Source organism: Ananas comosus, linkage group 8 (assembly GCF_001540865.1).
Source record: "Ananas comosus cultivar F153 linkage group 8, ASM154086v1, whole genome shotgun sequence".
NCBI classification, from domain to species: domain Eukaryota; kingdom Viridiplantae; phylum Streptophyta; class Magnoliopsida; order Poales; family Bromeliaceae; genus Ananas; species Ananas comosus.
Window position 1 is genome coordinate 2,937,411 of NC_033628.1, and position 22,681 is coordinate 2,960,091.

At 34.8% G+C, this 22,681-nt stretch overlaps 1 protein-coding gene across 1 annotated transcript; it reads right to left on the reverse strand.

Annotated features, from left to right (window-relative positions):
- Positions 1,256-17,191, reverse strand: LOC109714246 (protein fluG). Its single transcript, XM_020238768.1, has 18 exons — positions 16,916-17,191; positions 15,071-15,322; positions 14,687-14,754; positions 14,480-14,595; positions 14,282-14,387; positions 13,394-13,550; positions 13,218-13,313; positions 12,462-12,510; positions 10,192-10,460; positions 9,380-9,552; positions 8,129-8,249; positions 7,998-8,050; positions 7,779-7,908; positions 6,871-7,016; positions 4,764-4,955; positions 4,305-4,537; positions 2,504-2,646; positions 1,256-1,512 (listed from the first exon to the last, which is right to left on the reverse strand). The coding sequence occupies exons 1-18, from the start codon at positions 17,084-17,086 to the stop codon at positions 1,450-1,452; spliced, it is 2,538 nt and encodes an 845-aa protein (XP_020094357.1). The 5' UTR covers positions 17,087-17,191; the 3' UTR covers positions 1,256-1,449.

Sequence of the window (22,681 nt, forward strand, 5' to 3'; positions counted from 1 at the left end):
CCCTAAACTAGTTTAACTAGTATAAACCCTAAACCCTAANGTTTTTTTTGATATTTTTATCTTGTTGATTGTATCTTGTTATTCCACTCGTGATCTTGTGTTTCTTGTTGAAAAATTTGTTATCGTGAAAAAACTTGCGTCAAACTTGTTGAAATTTTCTTTAAAATCAAGCTTAAAACAGCAGGTGCTGCTGTTTGCACTAAAGACGGTGAACCATTCACCGTCTTTAGTGCAAATACAACAAAACCGGAGGAAAAAACGGCTAAGTCCTAGCATTGGTTTACGCCTAGATAAGATGGTAGACGATTCACCATCTTTGTTAAGGCGGTGAACGGGTCACCGTCTTATCTGTGTTTTAGCCCCTCTCTCGAGGACTTGGCGAAATTAGGCTGGGTGGAGTTTTACACTGAAGACGGTATCTCTCGAGGACTTGGCGAAATTAGGCTGGGTGGAGTTCTACACTGAAGACGGTAAACTTGCTCAGATAAGGCGGTAAACCATTGACCGTCTTAAGTAAGACGGTGAACAATTCACCGTCTTATCTATGCCCCCCCGCTGTCGGGCGGATTTGCTGCCAAGATAAGGCGATAAACGACTTACCGTCTTTCCTAAAGAGGTAAACGAGTCACCGTCTTCTCTGAATTGCTGAGAAGGCGGTGATACGCGGGGAATTGCTGAGAAGTCACCGTCTGGTTCCACGCCTAGAGAAGACGGTGAACTACTTACCGTCTTCAAGATTAAATAAAGACGGTGAACAAGTCACCGTCTTATTCCAGCAGAGCTGGGCGCCGGGGCCCTGAGAAGGCGGCGAAGTCTACGGCTAGCTAAGGCAGCGGACGATTCACCGTCTTTGTTTAGACGGTAAACGAGTCACCGTCTTCTCGTCGAATTACTACAAAGGCGCTGATACGCGGGGAATTGCTGAGAAGGTGGTGAAGGGTCCACGCCTAGAGAAGACGGTTAACCATCTACCGTCTTCATGAGAAATTCGCATAGACGGTGAACGATTCACCGTCTTTACGAGAAAAATCCCGCCTGACGCCGACGTGGCGAAAAGAGGGTTAATTTTACAAATAAAATTTTCAGAGGGTTATTTTGCCAATTACAAAATTTCAGAGGGTTATTTTCGAAAAAAGTCCGTTGCATAGCGACAATGTGAATATTTTGAATAGAAAATACAGGGAATTTTCGAAATATTACACGCTGTAAAAAGAATGTTCAGTTAAGAGTCTAGCCCCTGAAAAAGCCAAATAGATTAAAAGGGAAAATCTAAAAAACTTAAATTAAAGGTTGTGATGTAAATGCAGGCTACAAATCAAGAAAAGTATAACTTTAACAGGAAAAAAAAGAAAAAGGAAAGGAAAACTTAAAATGCAATTAGAACACTTGCACTTGAAAAACTTCGGATACCAACTAAGGAAAGCTACATTTATTCAACATGCCAAAACCCTAATAGCGATGAATGAGGTCTTTATATGCCTCTGGATTCTTTCCATAGTAATCAATCTCAGCCTGCGAAAAATAGAAAATAAAATAAAAGGTTAGATGTTCAAATTACCTCAAGCAAATTCATTGCAGGATACGCGAAAGTAAAGAATATGAAGCGTCGATCACGTAAATTTTTAGCAGCAGTGAAGCTGCTGCACACTTTAAGAAGGTCAAGTTCATAATACAATCTTTTGATTCACTGTTATAATAATGAATCTTTCATCCAAATATAATCCAAACAATCCAAGTGCCGCAAGCTAGTGCATTAAACAGATACGGTTGTTCAATTACAGATGCAAGGGTTAATGACATTGAAATGCGAAACAAGGTATGTAAAAAAAGTAGATTAATCTGAGAATGATCTTCTCCTAATGCAGACCAAATTAGTTATACATAACTTTAAAGCAGTAGGTGAATAATTATGGAGATCTGTGGCTAAATTCAGAAGTTAAAAGACTTTTTGCTGAAGCCACAATTTTTCTGATTTTCTTGCTCTTTTATGTCTGTCAAAGTATTTTTCATTTTAAGTTCGACACAGCATCTAATAAATGAATGTACCGTAAAAAGGATATTACTGTCCAAAAATGAGGTTAGAAAGTCACAAAGGCCACTTTACTCTATAAATTATGTTCTATCTTCTCCTAGAAGTCAGTTTGGAGTTATGTTTGATGATGCGGTGGATGAAGATGCGCACAAGTAAAATCTCATTCGTCACAACCCAATAGTCTCATATCAAAGCGTGGGGAAAGTGGATGGCTATACAAAGGACAACCAGAGTAGCAAGTTGGTATTGGTTACTTGACAAGCCTTAATCGTATTGGCTTGTAATACTTAGTCCAGGTTACTGATACTATATTCTAATACTCATCGAAACAAGCTTAGCTAATGCATATAGTATAAAAAAAAAAAGGGATAGTATGCAAAAATGTCTAGAGAGAGACTTTTCAATGCTGTAGAATGTCTTGAATAAGAGCACTCGTATGTTTGTAACTAACTTAAGGATCCAAGACTTTACCTTGCGAATGCCTATTACACTAGTCACAAGTTTTTTGCCGATTAATTCGTTCAAAATCTCATCTCCAGCAAGTGCTTCTACAGATTCCCGTAGTTCTTTTGGCAGCCGTCTAAGTTTTGAACCGTGGTCTGAAGGATTTGTTTCTGTTTCAAAAGTTCAGCAAATAAATGTGAATCAAAAAGATAAACTCTCGATTATCCTCCAAACAGGCAGCAAAAGACCATAACTTGCAGTAGAAATCCGCGCAACCATGAAGCCATCATACAAGCATATATAAAAACCTAGACTGAAAGGTATAATAATCCTGAATTGATGGTGGATAAATTTGTAGCCTTTTTTTTTTTATAGTTTGGGAGATATGTCTAGATCACTTCTTCTGTCGTTGACATTGAAGAATAAACAAATTATAATGCAGTTAAGAAAGTGAGAAGATTGTTGAGTTTACCTCGAGGATTCAACAGTCTTTCTTACTTATGAAGAAAACAAGAAAAGGCTACAAATTTATCCACCATCAATTCAGGATTATTATACCTTTCAGTCTAGGTTTTTATATATGCTTGTATGATGGCTTCATGGTTGCGCNAATAAACAAATTATAATGCAGTTAAGAAAGTGAGAAGATTGTTGAGTTTACCTCGAGGATTCAACAGTCTTTCTTACTTATGAAGAAAACAAGAAAAGATATGAAGTACCAGAATTAAACATTACTTAATAGATGTACCCCTTCAACCAATAATACTATCAAGAAATAAACACCAAATAGCAGAAATGTTCAGAATATTTACATTGTCTGTTTGGCAGCATGTCCAATAAAACAAAAAAGTTCACCATATATCTTAACTATTTTACGAAAATGAACCTTACTCTAAATCTCGATACCTGACTATTCTAAAACCTTACTAGTATTCAGTCACTCTATTATTTATCTCCAGCAGTTCATTTCCTTTTCTAATCTTTTATTCCTAAGGAAAAATTCACCCAAGAAATCAACTGGCACAAAATTGGCAGTCCAATACGGTCACATAGGCCATTTATTGTGTGTTGAACTAAATTTATATGTCCTGTCAGAATTTAATTTCACTCCCAAAAAGTTTTCTACCATTGCAGTAGTTCAAGAAATTATCTAGACAAAATTAATCCTACCTTTGTCAAATGTAACTACACAAGCTCTTAAATGGGGTTTTTAGTGCAATAGTCCTCTTCTAAAATTTTATTTTAAAAATAAACCTGTTAAATTTTTATTTGTAGATATAGTCCTATAAAAGCGGTGAATGGTTTACCGCTTTTAAAAGCAGTGAACCATTCACCGTTTTCTTTCTTTTTCTCACCTCTTTTTATAATTCTACGATGGTAAAAACGGTGAATGGTTCAACGCTTTTACTGTTTTTCTACTTCTAAACAGAACTTATGAATGCGGTGAATCATTCACCGCATTTAAAAGTCTATTTTTATAATTATTTTTTTAAGAAAACTATTTTTATAATTATAAAAATTGATAAGATTAGTTATAAAAAAAATTCCTCTTAAATAGCTGTCAAAACTGCTATCGATGTTTGACTACTTTAAAGACTATGAATTTAGAATTCTTGGCTTTAAGTTGACTAGCAATTTGAACATCAATTTGAGCAATCACTCTGCCGCTTACTTTGCTTAATTGCTTAGATATTCATAGCTAGCATTTGCACTATATTGCATATTGCTTTTATGCCATATACATAGGCCAATTGGAGAAAATGAAAACAGACAAAACCTAAGTACCGTATAGTCTATATTAAGCATTGAGGTCCAGAGATAGCTATACCAATTGGTTCAGGCAAGCTTAGGCCTCTCCTGAGGCCATCAATCCCCGCAGCAACTATTGAAGTGAGTCCCAAGTGTGGGTTTGCGCAACCATCGAAGGATTTAATCTCAAAGTTGCTGACAAGATCAAGAGGTACACCAGGTGGGCATGCAGTCCTCAATGGAGCTTCCCTGTTCTCTTTTCCCCAACAGTGATAAGCTCCACTCCATGTATCCGGCTGAATTCGATCATAACTACACCGACAAATAAATAGAACACATTAAAAATGATAATAAAAGAGATAGGTCAGTAGATGAGTACATGCTTGAGAAACCAAGAATGAAATGATAAGATCCAAGTAAAATGCTTCATGATATTGCCAATAGACGAGTAAAGAGAGACGTCAATCCGTCAATTCACAAATATTAGGGATGGACGCCGGATCACAGTTGAAATGAGCTTATATATGAGGTTAGCTACCTGTTTGGAAGTGGAGCAGTGAATGATAAGAGTGATGGGAGATGATGGAAAACTCCTGCCAAGAACTGTTGTCCAATTTTTGACATTCCATATCGAGTCTCAGAATCATTAGATCCCATAAAAACATTTTGTCCATTCTCCCACAAACTCAGGTGCACATGAGATCCTGAGCCAACATCATTTAAGAAACACCTATAGTAGTACACAAAATGAAGAAGCAAGCATTGCATTAGGTAGTACCCTTTTGGGAGCTGCTATTGCATGTTTTAGGTTCATAGCTCCTAAATATAAAATTCTGTAGAATGTGCATGTAGCATTTATAAATAACATGTGGGACATGCAGCAATGGTAGATACAAATTACACTGCACATAAACTGTTTATTATGTCATTTTCAGCAAAGTGTGATAGAAATTATACTCAACAATAGAAAGGTGGAAGCAGCATCATTTCAACTCCTCGTTTACTAATGTCTTCTTGCAAGAGAGAAAAAGCATGGGGAATATGCACCTTCAAACTTCTTATTTTGTTGGGTTATATTTATGTGAATTAAGTTTGGATGTAGATGTGAATAACATAAAAACCAAGGTTGAATGATTTGAATCACGCTGATTCATCAAGATATGTGTGTTAGACCTAGGGCTAACATAATGTTCTGAAAGAAATTGTACATCTCAGTTGTTTTGGACTCGGTGATGGACCCTGTAAAATATAAAAATACCGTTCTCTACAAGTTCAAGCTATTATTAGAGATAAACGGTGGTTTCATTTAATTTAACATGGCATCAGAGCATGAGGTCCGAAGTTTGAATCACGTCAGGCTTCTTGCATAATTGATTTTCTTCCATTTAATTCAAGTCCACATCACGGGTCTACCAAAAAATCTTGAGCCTAGACATGAGGGGTAGTGTTAAATATAAGAACATCATTCTCTACGAGGTTGAGCTTTAGAGATAAACAGTTGTTGTATTTCATTTAATAGACTGATATGTTGATATATTTACCACTAGAGTCAATTGACCCCCAATGTCCCCAAAAAGAAAAACACTCCCCACATCTAATGGGCTCTCTTATGGTTAACCCCACTTAACTAATTGACCCCACTTTGTTTTAAAAAATGAGTAAAGCTCACCCCCTTACTCCCATGTGGCACCAACTATGTGATTCCCAAATCCCAATATTATAAACTTGGATTCCAAGCTTAAACAAACACCTATTAAAATATAAAGAAAATATTTTACAATTGTTCATATTTGCTCTTCATTTTATATTTGGAGTCCGGCTACTATACTATTATGAGTACGATCGCTCTCGTACTCATAAGTTGTTTTCAATGATAGAGTTTCCGAATCAATAATCCACACCGTTAAATGTTATCTAGAGCATTTAAAACGTTTAGAAATCAAATTTTATAATTTTTCAACATCATTTACCTTACGATCAAGAGGTCACAAAATTGACAATTTTTAACGGCCGGTATGAGATACTTGCTAGTTTAACGGTGTAAAAGAATCCGAATAGGTAGAATTTTTGATAGAAAATTCTATTCACTACCTAGATAAAGATCAATAACTCCGATCTTAAATTGAAGGATCCGATCATCCATTTTTAAGACATCGTTCGATTTTGACCGTTCATTTTATACCCGCTTGATGAACTTTATTATGATTTCGAAAACTTATGAAATTAATTTTCTAGAAGTTTCAAATACTCTAGATCATATTTAATGGAGTAGATCGTCGATTCGGAAGCTCCATCATCGAAATCAACTTATGAGTACGAAGGGCCCAATACTCATAATAGTATAGTAGCCCTACTCTTATATTTGACCCCTCTGAAAATTTTTCTAGATCTACCACTGGGTGACACCATGCAGGCAATTAGGAATTCGTTCCCTATATCATTCCGTTAACACTCATTTCCCTAGCTATATCATTTCATCAAACAATGATCACTACCAAAACTAAAAACCAATATAATAATGTTGGACCAGTCTTTTTTTTGGTCTTAGGACTTCCAAATTAAAAAAAAAAAAACAGCTGATATCACAATAATTGGATAAATCTTCAAGAAATAAATAACCTACGCAATTCATAGAAGGGACTTACTTTGGAACAAATGTTGCTAATAACCCATGTTTTCTCGCAACAGATTTTATAACTTCACGAGCGTAGATCAATTTATCAGCCGCAAGAATGCATGATGCATGCTTTAATGCAATTTCAAATTGTCCTTTCCCGGCTTCCGCATGCAGCTGTGGCATGATAAAGATGGTTAGATATGATATATGCACAGTACACAAATATTCGCATGCAAGAAGCTTAGTTAAGGTCAGCTTTGCTCTCAAAACAAGAATAATTTGTATAAAAATTTAAAATTTAGCAATCAAATTATGTCATTACCTGCAGAATTTCATTATACTTTTTTTTTCCTTCGAGAATCAGGAGATTGGCCCCCTGAAATCAAACCCCAAGTTCCCCTACATAGGGAATCAAATCCAAAAACCCACCCTTCCGCATCCATGCCTTATCACTGGGAAACTTTTTGGTTTGGCGTTTGGTATTTTATAGATGATTTTGAATTTGTTGTTTTCCCTCTCTCGAAATCCGTTAAAGAAAATAAAAGATTATGTGCTAAAGCCACAGGATCTATGCAGTGTAATGTTGTGAATCTGATAGAGAATATTGTGAAACCAAAAACAATCAAAAGCGAAACATAATACATCATGTATTGTATATATCTTCATGATTTATCACTAGATTGATCAGATTTATAGTGTACAATTTTATGAAAATCACCCAGAAAGCTATTTCAAAAATTCCATTAATCAGTGGATGCAATTGATCAAACAGAAGTTGCCAGATCTCTCAATGCCCTGCATGTGCTAGGAACTAATGAAGAGGAAAATACAAAAAACAAAAATAAAAGACAATAATAACTTAGCTATTAGTTGCAGATCACAGTAAATCAATAATAGATACATATGTAAAGCAAATAAACATAATACAACTATTACCTGGTCAACTGAAATATCCAAGGATTGAAGAGCAGCATTTATTTCTCGTAAAATTGGAGATGCCCCGTCAAATGCTGATGTGGAACAGTAAGGGGTCAAATCAAATGGTACCCACTTTTCATGCCCTTCACTGCGTATATTTTTTGAAAAGATTATGGGGGTGAAATGACATATTCAAAAAACACAAGGAGACTGATAGAAGAGCACAGGTGAAGATACCTTACTACTTTCCTAAGGATATAAAATTCATTTTCAAAGCCTGCATTGATCGACTGCAAGAAAAGACACACAAAAGATTAATACATCTGGAGGATAAAATCAACATATGAATTACTTATATTCATGCATACCAGATTAAATTCATCATATAGAATCTTTGTAACTTTTCTCAAGGTACTTCTAGGGCAGTACTCCCATGCTTCACCAGGCTTTATGTGCATGTCGGTCAATACCATTTCCTCTTCTTTTGACCTGACGGAGATGATAATCAATTACTACAACATACCAATGCATATCCAACTGATAGGTTCACATTGAGATTATATTATTTCATGGTTGATACACACAAAAAATGGTAAATTCACTGTCTGAGCTCAAAAAACTGTTTTAACTTTGTGTCTTCATACAAACCAGAAAAGCATCAGTAAAGAGAAGTACATGACTATTCTTTTTATACAGTTGCTATGTCAAATCATGTTGTTCACTCATATAAAACATAGAATCATGGGGATTCACGGGCAAGAATCGATCCTCCACAACATAGTGGGCAATAAAACACAGGATATATTACCCACTATGTCATACCACTGAGACTCTGGATGTTTCAATATATGCAGCACCACAATACACTTAATGAGGATTGAGGGTGTACCATGACCAAGGAAGATGTTAGGTGGATTTGGGGCTGTCTACTTTTGGAACTCACTGAGAGTTTGAAGGGATATTAAAAGAACTTCAAGAATGCCAAAAAAACAATAAAAAAACTTTATTACATATAAATTGCATGAGATTTTGATTTGAATCATATATTCAACTCAGCCTTAGTCCCACTCTAGCAGCGATTTCTAAATGCCTCAAAAAATTAAGTGGGATTCACCAAAGAATCATGTATTGCCGTTTTATCCTATCTTGAGCTATCTTTCTCCACAGGGTGAAATCTTTTCTTGTCAACTCTAACATCTACTTGCAGCATCCCTATATTCCTTTTTTCCAAATCACTTACAGGAAATTTTTACTTTTGCCGATAGTCGCACTCATATCTCCCCATTATATCGGTCATAAGCTGTAAGAGAGAACATCTTCAATTTCCTAGCATTCGAAAATATTTTAGATCTCACTGATTTAGGATTTCATCATGCGTTTCACTGAATAAACATTATGAAAGTATAGGTTAGGTTAACCAATTTATTATTCCATGTAGCAGGACATGCAAATAGAAAGGGACAAAACAAAGAACAAGAATATCATAAAACATTATTTAATCACTGAACAGCATTGATTATGCACAAATGTCAATAAGTCATAGAAAAAGATCTGCACGGAAAAGAAACAAAGAGGAACTAATTCCTGAACTAGAATGTAGGAAAAAGAAGAAAAATTACCATGGGATCCTGCAAAGCGTTGATAAATCCGGCATAAGTCTGATCTCACCCACAGCTGTAAGGTTGGTTCCATCTGCTGGACCATCACAAAATGAGCTCATTGCCATTGAACATTGAGTTAAACCAACACCAGTATTCTTCACAACCTCATAGAATCGTTTTGATGGAACAACCTGAGAGCTAACGGATTAGTACAAGTATAAATTATTTGTTCTGATTCTCAAGTTGTAACCACATAGTGAGAACAATTGTGATTGGATAATGACAATCATAAACTTCATGTTGTGATGGTCCGGTTTCTGGGTAAAGAATAAACAAATCAATAGAGTAAAGAATAGAAGTTTATGCATGTCATCATATTGGAATCATAAACTTTTTGCTTCTCTAAATTATCAAAAGGAATTAAATCAACACCTATATTCTTCATAACTTCTAGTAATACTTATACTAGAATTTTTTACAAAAATTACTAATTACTAAATTGTGAAACAACCGTTGTACTCTAAAAGCTTAAACCGTTAGAGAACGGTGAATTTTTTAATTTAACACTCCCCCTCACGTCTGGGCTCGAGACTTTTTGCAAAGCCCATGACATGAACTTGAATTAAATAGAAGGAAATTAATAATGCTAGAAGCCTGGCATGACTTGAACTTAGGGTCTTCTGCTCTGATACCATGTGAAACAACTGTTGTACTCTAAAAGTTTAAGCTGTTAGAGAATGGTGAATTTTTATATTTAACATAAAAGAATAGTGAATGGAACTACTACAAAGAATACAACTCATTGTAAAGGAGCAATAGAATATACTCACACGACATCGGTGTTGGCCTGAAGCATCAACCCAGATAACTCGAACAAATACTGTATCTTTGATTGAAATATTAGATTTTAGTGTGTTCTCAAAAGATTTGGTACAAGAATTATTTATAGATCCAACAATTCCATTCAACTTGTAGAGCTGCAATGCATTATTTCTAAATATATCCTCCACCGCTTCAATAGCCTCTGCAATAGTTAGATCGCCATCATCACATGCAGTTGACAAAACACTGAAAACAACATCACGGGCCCATTTCGCGCCTGCATGATTTGGTAAAATACAGTAAACCACAGTGAAGCTAAGAATACATAAACATTTTTTTTGCAAGAAAATCATTTGAGATTATCAAAGATTTTTATATTAAAAATTTTCTATGTAGAAAATAGAAAGAAGAAAGAAGTCCTTAATTACCAATCAGACTCTCGAAGTAGATCCTTAGTTTTTATGTACTTACATTTTCAACCATTACAATAGAGTAATAGGCCAATTTACTCTATTTTTTAGACAGCTCTGCTTTTTTTTAGTTGCCTGTTTAGAAGGTCCAACAACCTAAAAAAATTACTCTGTAAATAGAGCCATACATCATAACTTTTGGGGAGGGGGGGGGGGAGTTCAGAATGTCTGTAAAATTTTTTCATGTTCATCGGACTCACCATCCTACCCCCTTTGACACTTTCTCCGCACACTCCCGTCGCCCTCTTTCTCAATTCCTTTAAGCACTCTCTACCCTTCTCCTTCTCCATCTCCTCATCCTCCTACCACTCCTCCAAAATAGTAGCTCCGATCGGCTCCCTCCTACATGTTCTCGCTCATTCTCTCTCTCTTGGCCCTACTCTCTCCATCTTCTCTCAATCCAAAACCCTAACATTTCAAAAAGATAAGATCACTTTTTTTTTCCAAATAACTCATCCCACATCCTTCTTCTTGACCCCTACATCCTTCGCCACCTCCCCTTCCTTGACCATGTCGCCGACGCCTATAGGCTTTCCCACTATGTTGATTGCGCTCCCTTCTACCTCCCCGGTGCCCTCCATCGCCGCTGCCGTCCGACCTCTTACTCTTCTTCTTCTACCTCTACTATCTCCTCCTCAAGATTGCAACGTTTTTCCTCATTGTCGACTACCACAGTCACCGCCTATGGGTGCTCCCACTCCTAAATAGGACACCGGTGGGTTCTTCATGTTGGGTTGTCACGGTGAAAAGTAGGGACAAATGTGGGAGGGATGGAAGGCAATGGATTTGAGCCGGGAGGAGAAAGTGGTCGGGGTGGGTTTGAGCAAGGAGGAAGTGGTGGTGGTGGTGGTGGTGGTGGTGATAGGCTGTTTTTTCACATTAATTTTTTTTTTTTTCAGGTTTAAGCCAAATACTAAAAAATGGGATAAAAAATTATGGAGTATTAAGATTTTGATACCAATCTATTACAACAAAATATAAAATTATTTTTAATTTCTACAGTTGCCAAACAGGCCTTATACTAAGTTGTCAAACAGTCCTGCCAAATCAAACAATAATCAAGAAAGACCAGAGACAAATATGATGAACAATAGGACGTGATGGATTTGTATTAGTATTGTTAGTTAAATGATGGGGCTTTCAACAAATTCAATAGGTTTACAGTAGCCACTAAAAAGTGATGATTTATTTTAACATATCAAACCATATAGAAGTTACATGTTGTCGAATGAGTTAGCTACTAATCCACTTACCACTCAATTTTGCTTATGTTTGATATACCATAGCTCTGATTCCAGTGTAAATTGAGAAGTTCTTTTATAGTTTTGTTCTGATTCCAGTGTGGATCAAGAAGTTCTTTTATAATTTCGTAAATAAACTATAAAAGAAATTTGTCATTTTATGGTTGATACTTAATGAAGATAGTCTAAGGCAATCATTCTAATTCTATAAAAGGTTGCTTAAACTTACAACATGAAAGAGTACATTTAAGTAGCAACCTTTATCAGCATTGTCATCAACAAAACCAACATCATTCCAGCCTTCTCTCAATGTTTCTTCACATACGAATTATTTTCGTATATTTCACTCAAAAAACGTAAAAGTAACACTTCATAAATTACCAAAAATGCAACTTAAATCAGCCCAAACAGAACTGTTATAGCTGACAATTTTCTGAACTATTGTATGCTCTCAATTCTGCTATAATTTCAAAAGGCAATAATGACAGGCTTTTTCATCCCATGCAATGATATTATTATGTTATGCGACCATTATGATATGGAAAAGAATCTTTTTTTCAAACATACCAAGGTAGAAAGTTTCAGGAAAAGCATAGCCATCAGTGCTGAACATCACCTGTACAAGGAAAAAGTTAAGTAGATCTTTTGATAATCTCACGTTAATTAAAACGAAAATCAGTTTACACACAAAATTGACTTTTGCCACATAACAATGACCGTAAAAGAGTTCATAACTTCTTATGTTGGACTAAACTTTAATAATATGCCAGCAATCAATGATTACTGACCAAGTTTACCCTTCCATATATGTCAGGGGCCATTCTCCCAAAATTTACTTTATCATTTACTTTCATGTTGATCATTATAGCATTTTTCACACTTAGTTGCTAAAGCCAATAATACAAATTGAAAAGTAGTGATGGTTAATACTTGGTAGCAAAGGTTTGTCGTGCCATGGCTTCAATATTTGATAATATGGATAGTCGAATTCCGGTAGTAAAGTTGACTTATGGAATTTCATCAATCTTCAATAATAAATAGGCCGTAATTTGCATTAGATAGGTGCCCAAGCATTCTGTTAATAGGCAGATCATATTACTCGGAGTAATGCAATTTTTCAAAATAGGGCTCTAAGGGAAATGTCATAGAAGATATTTCAAGAAGCACAACAATGGTAATAGATAGTAGAGATATCCCGGGATCGAACAAAATAATGCATGGAAATCATTTTTCACATAATTCATATGAAAGACATGCCCTAACAAGTATATTCTTCAGCTTCTCATTGGTACTGAAATAAATCACAGAAGAAAGTAATTCCACCTTTTTCAAAGGCGCTAGCTCTAAAAGTTCTTTGACTGAAGAGATCATTCCTTGGACACTAAGCTTCGGAACCGCCAAACCAAAATCAAGGTAGACCTATTCATGATGATTTAAGAATGGTTAAAATAAATTGTTGTAAATTATTGGATAACAAAGAACACATCAAAACAACAAACCTGCGAGTAAACTGAAGCAAGATATGATGCTTCCTTTGAAAATGGATAAGAAGCATGTAAAAGAACAATTCGAGATCTAGAAAATCTTTCGTCCTCAAGAACACGCCGTAGATGAAGGGGATTGGACTTTCTCAGATCCAAGTCCTTGTCTCCAAATCTGAATCAAATGTAGAGTTAGAATTAGTTTGCTTTGTATGAAAGAATTGAAGGCACGGAGTTAAAACTCTTTATCCGATCTGTTAAAGCACAGTCTAGTCTAACAATAAATAAATACTAGGGAAAACTTCAAAAACCCCTCCTATGGTTTCGCACTTTATCACTTTAGTACGCTGTTGTTTAAAGTGTATCAATTTGGTGCCCTGTGGTTTCATTTTTCTCTTTTTATTATCAATTTCACTATTTTTTTTCTTCTTAAATCAGTGACAAAGTTAAAATTAAAGGGTACTAAAGTGAATATTCGATAAATCTAGGTGGGTATCTAAAGTTTTTTGTATATAATTTAACGAAATATTAACGAAAAAGCTGCCGAAAAGATAAAAATGAAACCACAGGGCACCAAATTAATACACTTTAAACCACAGGGTACTAAAGTGAGAATGTGCGAAACCATGGGGAGGTTTTTGAAGTTTTCCCTAAATACTATGATTTTACCAAACTGCGTCATCCAGCATTGTTTATACTTTTTATAAACAGATGAAATATTCACGGTTTGATCAAACAGGAAATTTTAATGCTCTAGCTAATTTAATAGAATGTTTTATGTGTCATTACTTACTAATCAAATTTAAAATTTGTGGTTCTCTCTGTTAGCGGAAGATATATAACTAGAGGGCTAAAACTTCGATTGGAAAACATAACTTAAAAGAAGAAACTTCTTATAATTGGTACCCTGTATGAATTTGTATTGGCAAGTCAAAGGATAGAGCAACCTCCAGGCTACAGGTGAATAAGTAATCAATGAAGCTCTTATCGGTTATGCGAATAGGCTTCGCACCTGAAATATCCATATTAAAAGAATCATATTTAGATCAATCACTTATACTAGGAGTTAAATTAGTCAATTATGTAGCACATGTTCTTACTTACCACTTAACTCTTGTTGAAGGCCTTCTTCAGCTTCAATCTTACTAACTTCTGGGTCTATCTCTAATCCGCTTCTATAAGCAGCTATGCTTTTCATCGCGACAATTTTATCAGCAACTGTGGCAAACAGGTTCAGGAAATGAAAGAGAAAAGAAAACTGGCAAAAAGTCGGAAAATTATAGAAGGCATCCAAAAAGTTCGAGAGGATATGATTTCATCTTTGTCAGAAAAGTTTGGGTGAACGAATCTATCGTCCACTTTGATCCACCGAATGCCTCCTGAAAAGTAGTAAAATCACTTATTAGAATATTCTTCAACTCAGAAAAGAGATATTCCTGCAGAAATGATAAATTCAAGAAGCTATGCTAGCACTCAAAACTAGCCCAACAAAAAAAATTAACATCTTTTAGAAGTCCAAATATCAACAAAGTCTCTACCTAATTTTAAGTTATTTGGTAGACTTGCGATAATGCTATTTACTTAAAATATGAAACTAATGAGAGCTTCAATTCACAAACTTCTGATTCTAATATGAAGGAAAAAAAAAACAAATATTTGCTCAAAGTTTAGATGATGAAAACGGAAAGTACTCACATCATTAAGAATGGTTTCCGCCAAATGTTCGATTCTTAAAATTCTGCCCACTGCAGGAGCAAAAGAACTGTGCCACTCCCAGTCATGCATTTTGTCAAACTGGATACCATCATCTAAAAAGATTGCAGATAAATTGGCCGCTTTGAAGCATTTCGAACTAATTGAAACTAATCCAGCAGATTTTCTGTGGTCTTCCACTTTATCCAACGAAGCCTCGCAGTTGTACAGTTGAGCAATTTCCCTTAAGCTCCTCTGCAAATAATGCAATTAGAAAAGTATATTGAGTTCCACAGATGACTATTTCTTTGGCTAAATGCTGTATGAACCATGACTCATCATTCATGCATCAATTCTCCATATAATATGAAGGAGATGTCCCTTAAGACAATCTAAATTCTGAAGTAAAGCATTTGATGTGCAACTTCATCAAGTAGGAGGAGTTGACGAAGGGAAGGGATGAACCGAAATTTTTTGCACCGAAGCAGTTAGAGTAATACCGAAGCCCTCGGATTAAAATAAAATGAGAAAGGGCGGGAAATTGACAGGGCTAAATGACTTGAAAGTTCAAGTGAATCACACACCCCTCGAAAATCTGAATCAGTAAGATTCCACAGTAACTGATAAACAAGCTCTTAATGGTTTGATACCGTTTTCTCTTCTTCTTTTTTCTTTTTTAGTTTCTTTAGTTCTGCTTTTAACCTCAAATTTCATCCAGTTGAACAGGCCAGCTGAAAGTAAATTGTTTCAATGCATTTTAGCTTTTCCTAAAGAAGATGCTGTACACCGCGTCGGCTTGTGAGCTAACAATCAATAACATGGAAAAGTCCGGAAACATCTGTAAACCTCACACATACTATCATACCGAACTTACTGAACTTAAAGTTTAAAAATCACAATAACTAAATCCAAGTTCCAAATAAGGTGTAAACTTTCGATTCAGATATAATCTTAGTCTCATCTAAGCCTCAAGGTTCGAGATAAACGAGACAAGCCAACTCCGACCAGGTAAAACACAATGTTTTTACAATTCTTTTGGGTTATGATCACTATCATCGCGTAGCCTCACGAACTAATCTTTTATTTAGAAAGTGTTAGTGTGTGTATTATTATTTAGATTAGTGCACTCGAACTATAACAGAACGCAATATGAATAGTGTTGTTTACATATTCAGATTTATTGTTGATAAATAGATTTATTGACTGATTAATTTTGCCCAGGTTAGAGGAACATGATTTGACAAACTAGCAAAAGATAACAGTGTCAAAACTATTTTATGACTCGACAAAGCATTTAATGCGATCGCACCCGAATCAAGCCTCGCCACGTGATCGGATCCGAGCCCAAGTACACGGGGCGATCTAATTCGATACGATACGATACGATGCGCTCAACGTGGCCCAGCTCACTCGGAGGTGAGAAAACAGAGTGTCTAAGTACACCGTGTGTAATCGTACCAAAGTACGCTATACAAAGGTTTTTTTTTTACAAAAAAAGGCTAAAAAATGGTATAATTATTAATAAATAGGTTTATTATCATCTTATCAGCAGTTAAATATTTTAATTTCCTTCACTAAAATCATGAAATTCAGAATAAGTGAAGTTAAAATTAAAACCAAAAAAAAAGCCAATGTAGGAAAAAAAAAAAAAAAAAAAAAAAAGGAAGAGTTAAAGAGCGTAATTTTTCTCACACATATTTATACTTAAAAAAAAAAGAGAGAGAAATGATTTAGAGGATCTAAGTTTTGTCAAAATTCTATTAAGAACAGGGAAAAAAAAAAGAAGTAGATTATAATGACTAGTGATTGTAGAGCATATTTAACTTAAAAGATGATTTATCGTATTACCTTGAAGGAGAGGGAATGGGGGGCGAAGGAGAAGAGGGCGTCGCCGTCGGCCTCGGAGAAGCATCGGAGGAAGGGGAAGGCGGAGTCGACGGCAGCCAAATTGTGGGCGTGGGCGTCGACCGCCGGCACCCCGTCCACCGCCGCCCTCAGCTGTCTGTACTTCTCCGCCATCGCCAAAAGTCTCTCTCCCGACCGCCCCGCTCTCCCACTCTCTCCTGTCTGTTTCTTTTTCTTTTTCTTTTTCTTTTTCTTTTCACACTTACCGTTGACAATTGCATTTGGAGTGAGCCCTCTTGAAAGTGAATAATAATTAGGGCCTGTTTGAATGCTCACTTTTTGGGGTTTTTTTGCATTTAGTCCCTGACAAATTTTTATTTTAAAACTAGTCCTGTCAAAATTTAATTTGCAAAAATGGCCCTGGGCCTGCCACGCAGGCGCCACGTCAGCGCCACGCGGGCGGGGCCAGGGCGAATGTATTAAGTTAAACACGGTGAACCATTCACCGTGTTTAGACACGGTGAATGGTTCACCGTGTTTACTACGTATATTTTATATGTTGAAAAGAGGAATAGGGAGTAGGGATGTCAATAGATATGGATATCCGAAATATTATCCGAACCNGGATATGAATAAGGGTATGGATTTTGTATTTATTTGACCCGAACCCAAATCCGAATCCGAATAAATTATATATATATAAAATTTATTTTTATTTATTTATATAATATATAAAATATTTAACAGCTTTATATAATATATAAAATATTTAACAGCTGGATGAAGATCTAAGGAACGGTTAAATATTTTATATATTGTATAAATAAATAAAAATAAATTATATATATATATATATATAATTTATTCAGGTTTGGGTTCGGATAATATTTCGGATATCCATACCTATTAACATCCTTATTTCCTATTCCTCTTTTCAATATATAAAATATACGTAGTAAACACGGTGAATCATTCACCGTGTTTAGACACGGTAAATGGTCCACCGTGTTTAACTTGACACATTGGCTCTGGCCCCGCCCGCGTGGCTCTGACGTGGCGCCTGCGTGGCAGGCGCAGGGCCATTTTTACAAATTAAATTTTAAAAAGGCTATTTTTAAAATAAAAATTTGCCAGGGGGCTATATGCAAAAAAAGCCCTCACTTTTTTGGAGTACAAGTGCTTCTTTTCTTTCTCTCTTTCTTTTCTTTTTTTTTTCTTTTTTTTTGGGGGGGGCATTTAGCCCCTTAGGAAAAAAAAAATAAAAATAAAAAATAAAAAATAAAAAATTCACAAATAACTCTATAAAATCTATATTTATAAGACCGGTCATATCTCTGTCATACAAGTGCTTCGTGATCGCTGAATAAGTTGAACACGATGAATATTCATCGTGTCCAAATATGATAAATAATTCACCGTGTTTAACCTAAACTTATACAACATATAAACATATATAATACAATAAATACGGTGAATCATTAATCGTGTCTAAATACGACGAACAGTTTAGCGTGTTCAACTTAACCTGGGCAATCAGTCACGCTCATGTGTCATTTGCGTGGCTCTTGTACGGCGAGAATAGAGACAATCTTGGAAATATAAATTTTATTGGAGTACTTATAAAAAAAAATTATAAAAAGACTAAATACAAAAAAAAAACCTCTAAAAATAAATAAATTAATTAATAAATAAAAATATATGTAGAGCCCTTAACTATTAGACATTTTGAAATTAGTTTTGCTGCTTGAATACAAATTTATGAGGCCTAAATGTTGCACCTCATTTATTTAAAGACAATTATTTTTTTCACTGGTCATTAATTATTTTCCAACTAAAAAGCAAAAAGGTTTATAAAATAATATTTTAAAAATCGAGCGGAACAACAATTCAAAAATATTACTAGATTAAGATATTATTGAATTAAGAGTTACTGGTTCAATCACTAGTTAAACAGCATGTCATTATAAATTTTATATAAAAATATGCATATATTGTTATTCTATTATCATATTTAATTTACCAATTTGCATAAAAAAATTATTAGTTTTGAGCTTTTGCAAAAGTAGGCCGTCTTTTTGAATTTTACAGATTCAGTCCGAATTTTTAGAAAACTGACTAAAATACCCTTATTATCTTTTCTCTTTCCTTTTTTTTTCATTCTTTTTTTACTTTCCCTCCAAAAAGGGCAATAGAAGTTTTTTGTCTCATTCTTTTTTTACTTTCCCTCCGAAAAGGGCGGTGGAAGTGAAAGTGGAAGTCGAAGCAGAAGTGAAAGTGGAAGTCGAAGCAGAAGTGAAGGCGGAGGCGTAGGCGGAAGCAGAGGCCGCCCGCCTCGCCTTTATCTTGCACACCCTCGCCCGCACACCCTCCCTCCACCTTACTCGCCTCCGACCCCACCGAGGCCACGTCTCGATACTTCTTTTTTTTTTTTCCTTTCTGACCCTCCTTTACCGTCTCCCTGGCTCTTTACAACAGTAAAGAAGGCAGCATTACCTCCTCTTCCTCTCCTTTATTTCTCTCGTTCTTGTTTTTCTCTCTTCAACCCCCATCTACCACTTCCACGACCCTCCACACAGTAACAAGGACAGTGCCGCATCTACTTTCCCCGCTTTTGCCATAGCAGACACCGACACCGGTGTCAGAAAAAGAAGACTCGGAGCGAGTGCAGGTGAGAGCGGAGCCGAGAAAAAAAATATGTAGACAATAAAGAATAAAAAGAATAAAGAATGAAATATAAAAAAAAAATTATTTCTACAAGAAAAATAAAAAAATCAAAGAGAAAAGAAGAAGATGATAAATTTGCACTGTTTCACGGGAATGTTGCGCTGTTTTAGAAAAATATTACACTATTTAGAGAAATTTGTAGTGTTTGAGAGAAAATATATATATATTTTTAGATGAAAGTTGCATTTTTTAAACAAAAATTGTATTCTTTAAACAAAAATTGCATTATTTGGACAAAAAGTACACTATTTTTCCTCCTTCTCATCTCCACTTTCTGTCCAAATAGTGCAATTTTCATTCAAAGAATGCAATTTTCATCTAACAAAGTATATTTTTTCTTAAAGAGGATAAATTTTCTCAAAAATAATGCAACGCTCCCCTGAAATAGTGCAACGTCCTCTAAAATAGTGCAAATTCATCATCTTTTTTTTTTTCTCTCTGATTCTTTTTCTAGTAGAAAAAATTATTTTTCTTTATATTTTATTATTTATTCTTTTTATTTTTTTTGGCATAACCCGCACTTGCTCCGAGTCTTCCTTCTCCAGCACTGGCGTCGGTGCCTGCGCTGGCGAAGGCGAAGGAAGAGGATGCGGTGCTGTCATCATTACCATCATGGAGGGTCGCATGGCGGTAAAGGAGGCTTGAAGAAAAAAAAAAACGAGAAAAAAAAAGGACAGGAACAGGACATGGCGTTGCCCTCTTTACTATTGTAAGGAGCTAGATATGCGGTGGGGGAGGGTCAGAAAGAGAAAAAAAAAAAAGATGGTCGAGGGGCGGCCTTAGCGGGATCGGAGGCGAGGAAGTCGGAGGGAGGGTGCGCGGGTGAGGGCAAGGGCGAGGGCGAGGACGCGCTGGACAGAGGCGAGGCGGAACGTCTCCGCCTCCGCCTCTGCCTCCGCTTCCGCTTCCACCACTCTCTTGGAGAGAAGTGAAAAAAAAAAAAAAAAAAAAAAAAAGAGAGAATAAAGATATTTTTGTTAGCTTTTTAAAAATCCGATCCGAATTTGAAAAATCCAAAAAAGTGGTCTATTTTTGCAAAAACTGAAAACTAATGAATTTTTCATACAAATTGGCCTATTTAATTACAAAATATTTATTTTTAAACTAAATTAAGTAGACATAAGTTTTCACATTTCACTTTTTATGAGACTAATATGAGGTAATAGAAAATAAAATCACTAAGTTGATTTAAGCTGTTGGATTTTAAGATAACTTTGATAAAATAATAATAATAATAATAATAATAATAATAATAATAATAAAAGAAGCTCAGCCAATTTGATTAAAACCCAACATGCAATCGGTTCATTGGTTAAACCGCTGGTTCAACCAATTTAAAAGTAGAATTTTGACTTATTCTCTTCAAAAGGTTGAACCTAGGCCGATCACAATCGAATCGATCAAACTACTAGTTCGATCTTATTTTTAAGTCATTGGTTATAAGCTCTAAAAGGCTTAATTACACTATTTTATATTGTATTTTACAGATTTTTTATTTTCTACATTGTATCTTATTTTCTTAAAAGTTCCATTAAACTTTTTTTTTCAATCACTATAATATAAGTAATAAACTTATAATTTTAGATGAAAATTGTTAAAAAATACTAGTTAAAAATGACAAAATATATATTCGGCTTGTATTTTACATAAAAAATAACAAAATAAATATAAAAAAAATTGAAACTAACTTGGTAGAAACTTTTTAATAAATCTATCATGTATGGAGATTTATTTTATATTATTCATGTTATTTAACTACTGTCTCTTAATAAAGCAGTTGATTTATCTAAAATAATAAATTTATTAACAATAATATAAAGATTAATGAGAAAAAAATTATTTAATGATAAATATATATATATAAAAAAATAAAGTAGTACATGATAAAAAAAACGTAAATTACCCTACTGTGTAGACATAATAAAATAGAGTAATACTACAACAGAATTAGGTTATAGGGACACATATTTGGGACACTTTTGAGTAAGTGTCCCATTTATGATAAAACTTAAAAAAATATAATGCAAAAATGCCATAAATATAAAGCCCAATCCAACCAAAAATAAAAGATTACTCTACTCAACCCACCACACCGAATCCATTTAGCCCGATTACAAACAGAAAAGAAAAAAAAAAAGAAAAATCAATTGCCATCTTTTCTTCTCTCTTCACTCAATCCACTGAAATTTTAGACGAAGAGCCTTTCCTGTCGTCCTCCTCCGCCACCGCAGCCAACGAGATAGAGTTTCGGTGGTTGCTAAATGCTTAAAAAAGTGTTGGTAAATTAGCAGCACTCTTTTAGGTTATAGCGACACTCTTTAACTGTCACTATATACCTAGCGACCCCACATATAGCAACACTTTTTAAAAGTGACGGTAATTTTAGCTAGCAATACTTTTTTAACATATACCTATATTTAAAAGTGTCGCTATAGATCGTTTTTGTTGTAGTGATAATACAATAATATTTTAAGAAAAAAAATATATATAATATAGCAAAAGAAATAGCACTAAAGTACAATGTGGTATGCTGTAATTAAACCATTCTAGAATGAGTACAGCATAAGATGTACGCGTTTATATACATAGATGCATAAGTACCTTTTTTTTTTTTTGTTTGTTTTTTTGAAGTAGGCATCTCGAATTTTCTTTTTCGTTGACACTGCTTTATAGTACTTTAAACTAATTATTAACCTATGCATTGCACACGAATATCTAAAAAATTTTATTTTTTTCAAAAAAATAATAATTTAATTTTTAAGAAGAAAATTGTTTTTGTTTAAATAATTTTAAAAAAGTAGCTTGTTTAAGATTTGAGAGATAGTACCGACCGTCCCTAGAGCAAGTAGTAAAAGATTTGGTGGTTGGTATCCGAGACCCAAGTTCTAATTTTAGTCGATTCACATTTATAGCTAGATTTATTTCTAAATGTAATAAACGAAGAAGGTAGCGTGTTACCTATCTCTCAAAAAAAAAAAAGGAAAAAGAAAAAGAAAGATTTGAGATATAGTACTTAGAAAAGTTTAATGAAATGAATAGGATATA

Coding starts and splice junctions, on each gene's coding strand:
- LOC109714246 (XM_020238768.1), bottom strand. CDS start 17,086: ATGGCGGAGAAGTACAGACAGCTGAGGGCGGCGGTGGACGGGGTGCCG. Junction 4,956..6,870: donor TTAGCAACATTTGTTCCAAA/GTAAGTCCCTTC, acceptor GTACTACTATAG/GTGTTTCTTAAATGATGTTG. Junction 1,513..2,503: donor GTGTAATAGGCATTCGCAAG/GTAAAGTCTTGG, acceptor TATTTTTCGCAG/GCTGAGATTGATTACTATGG.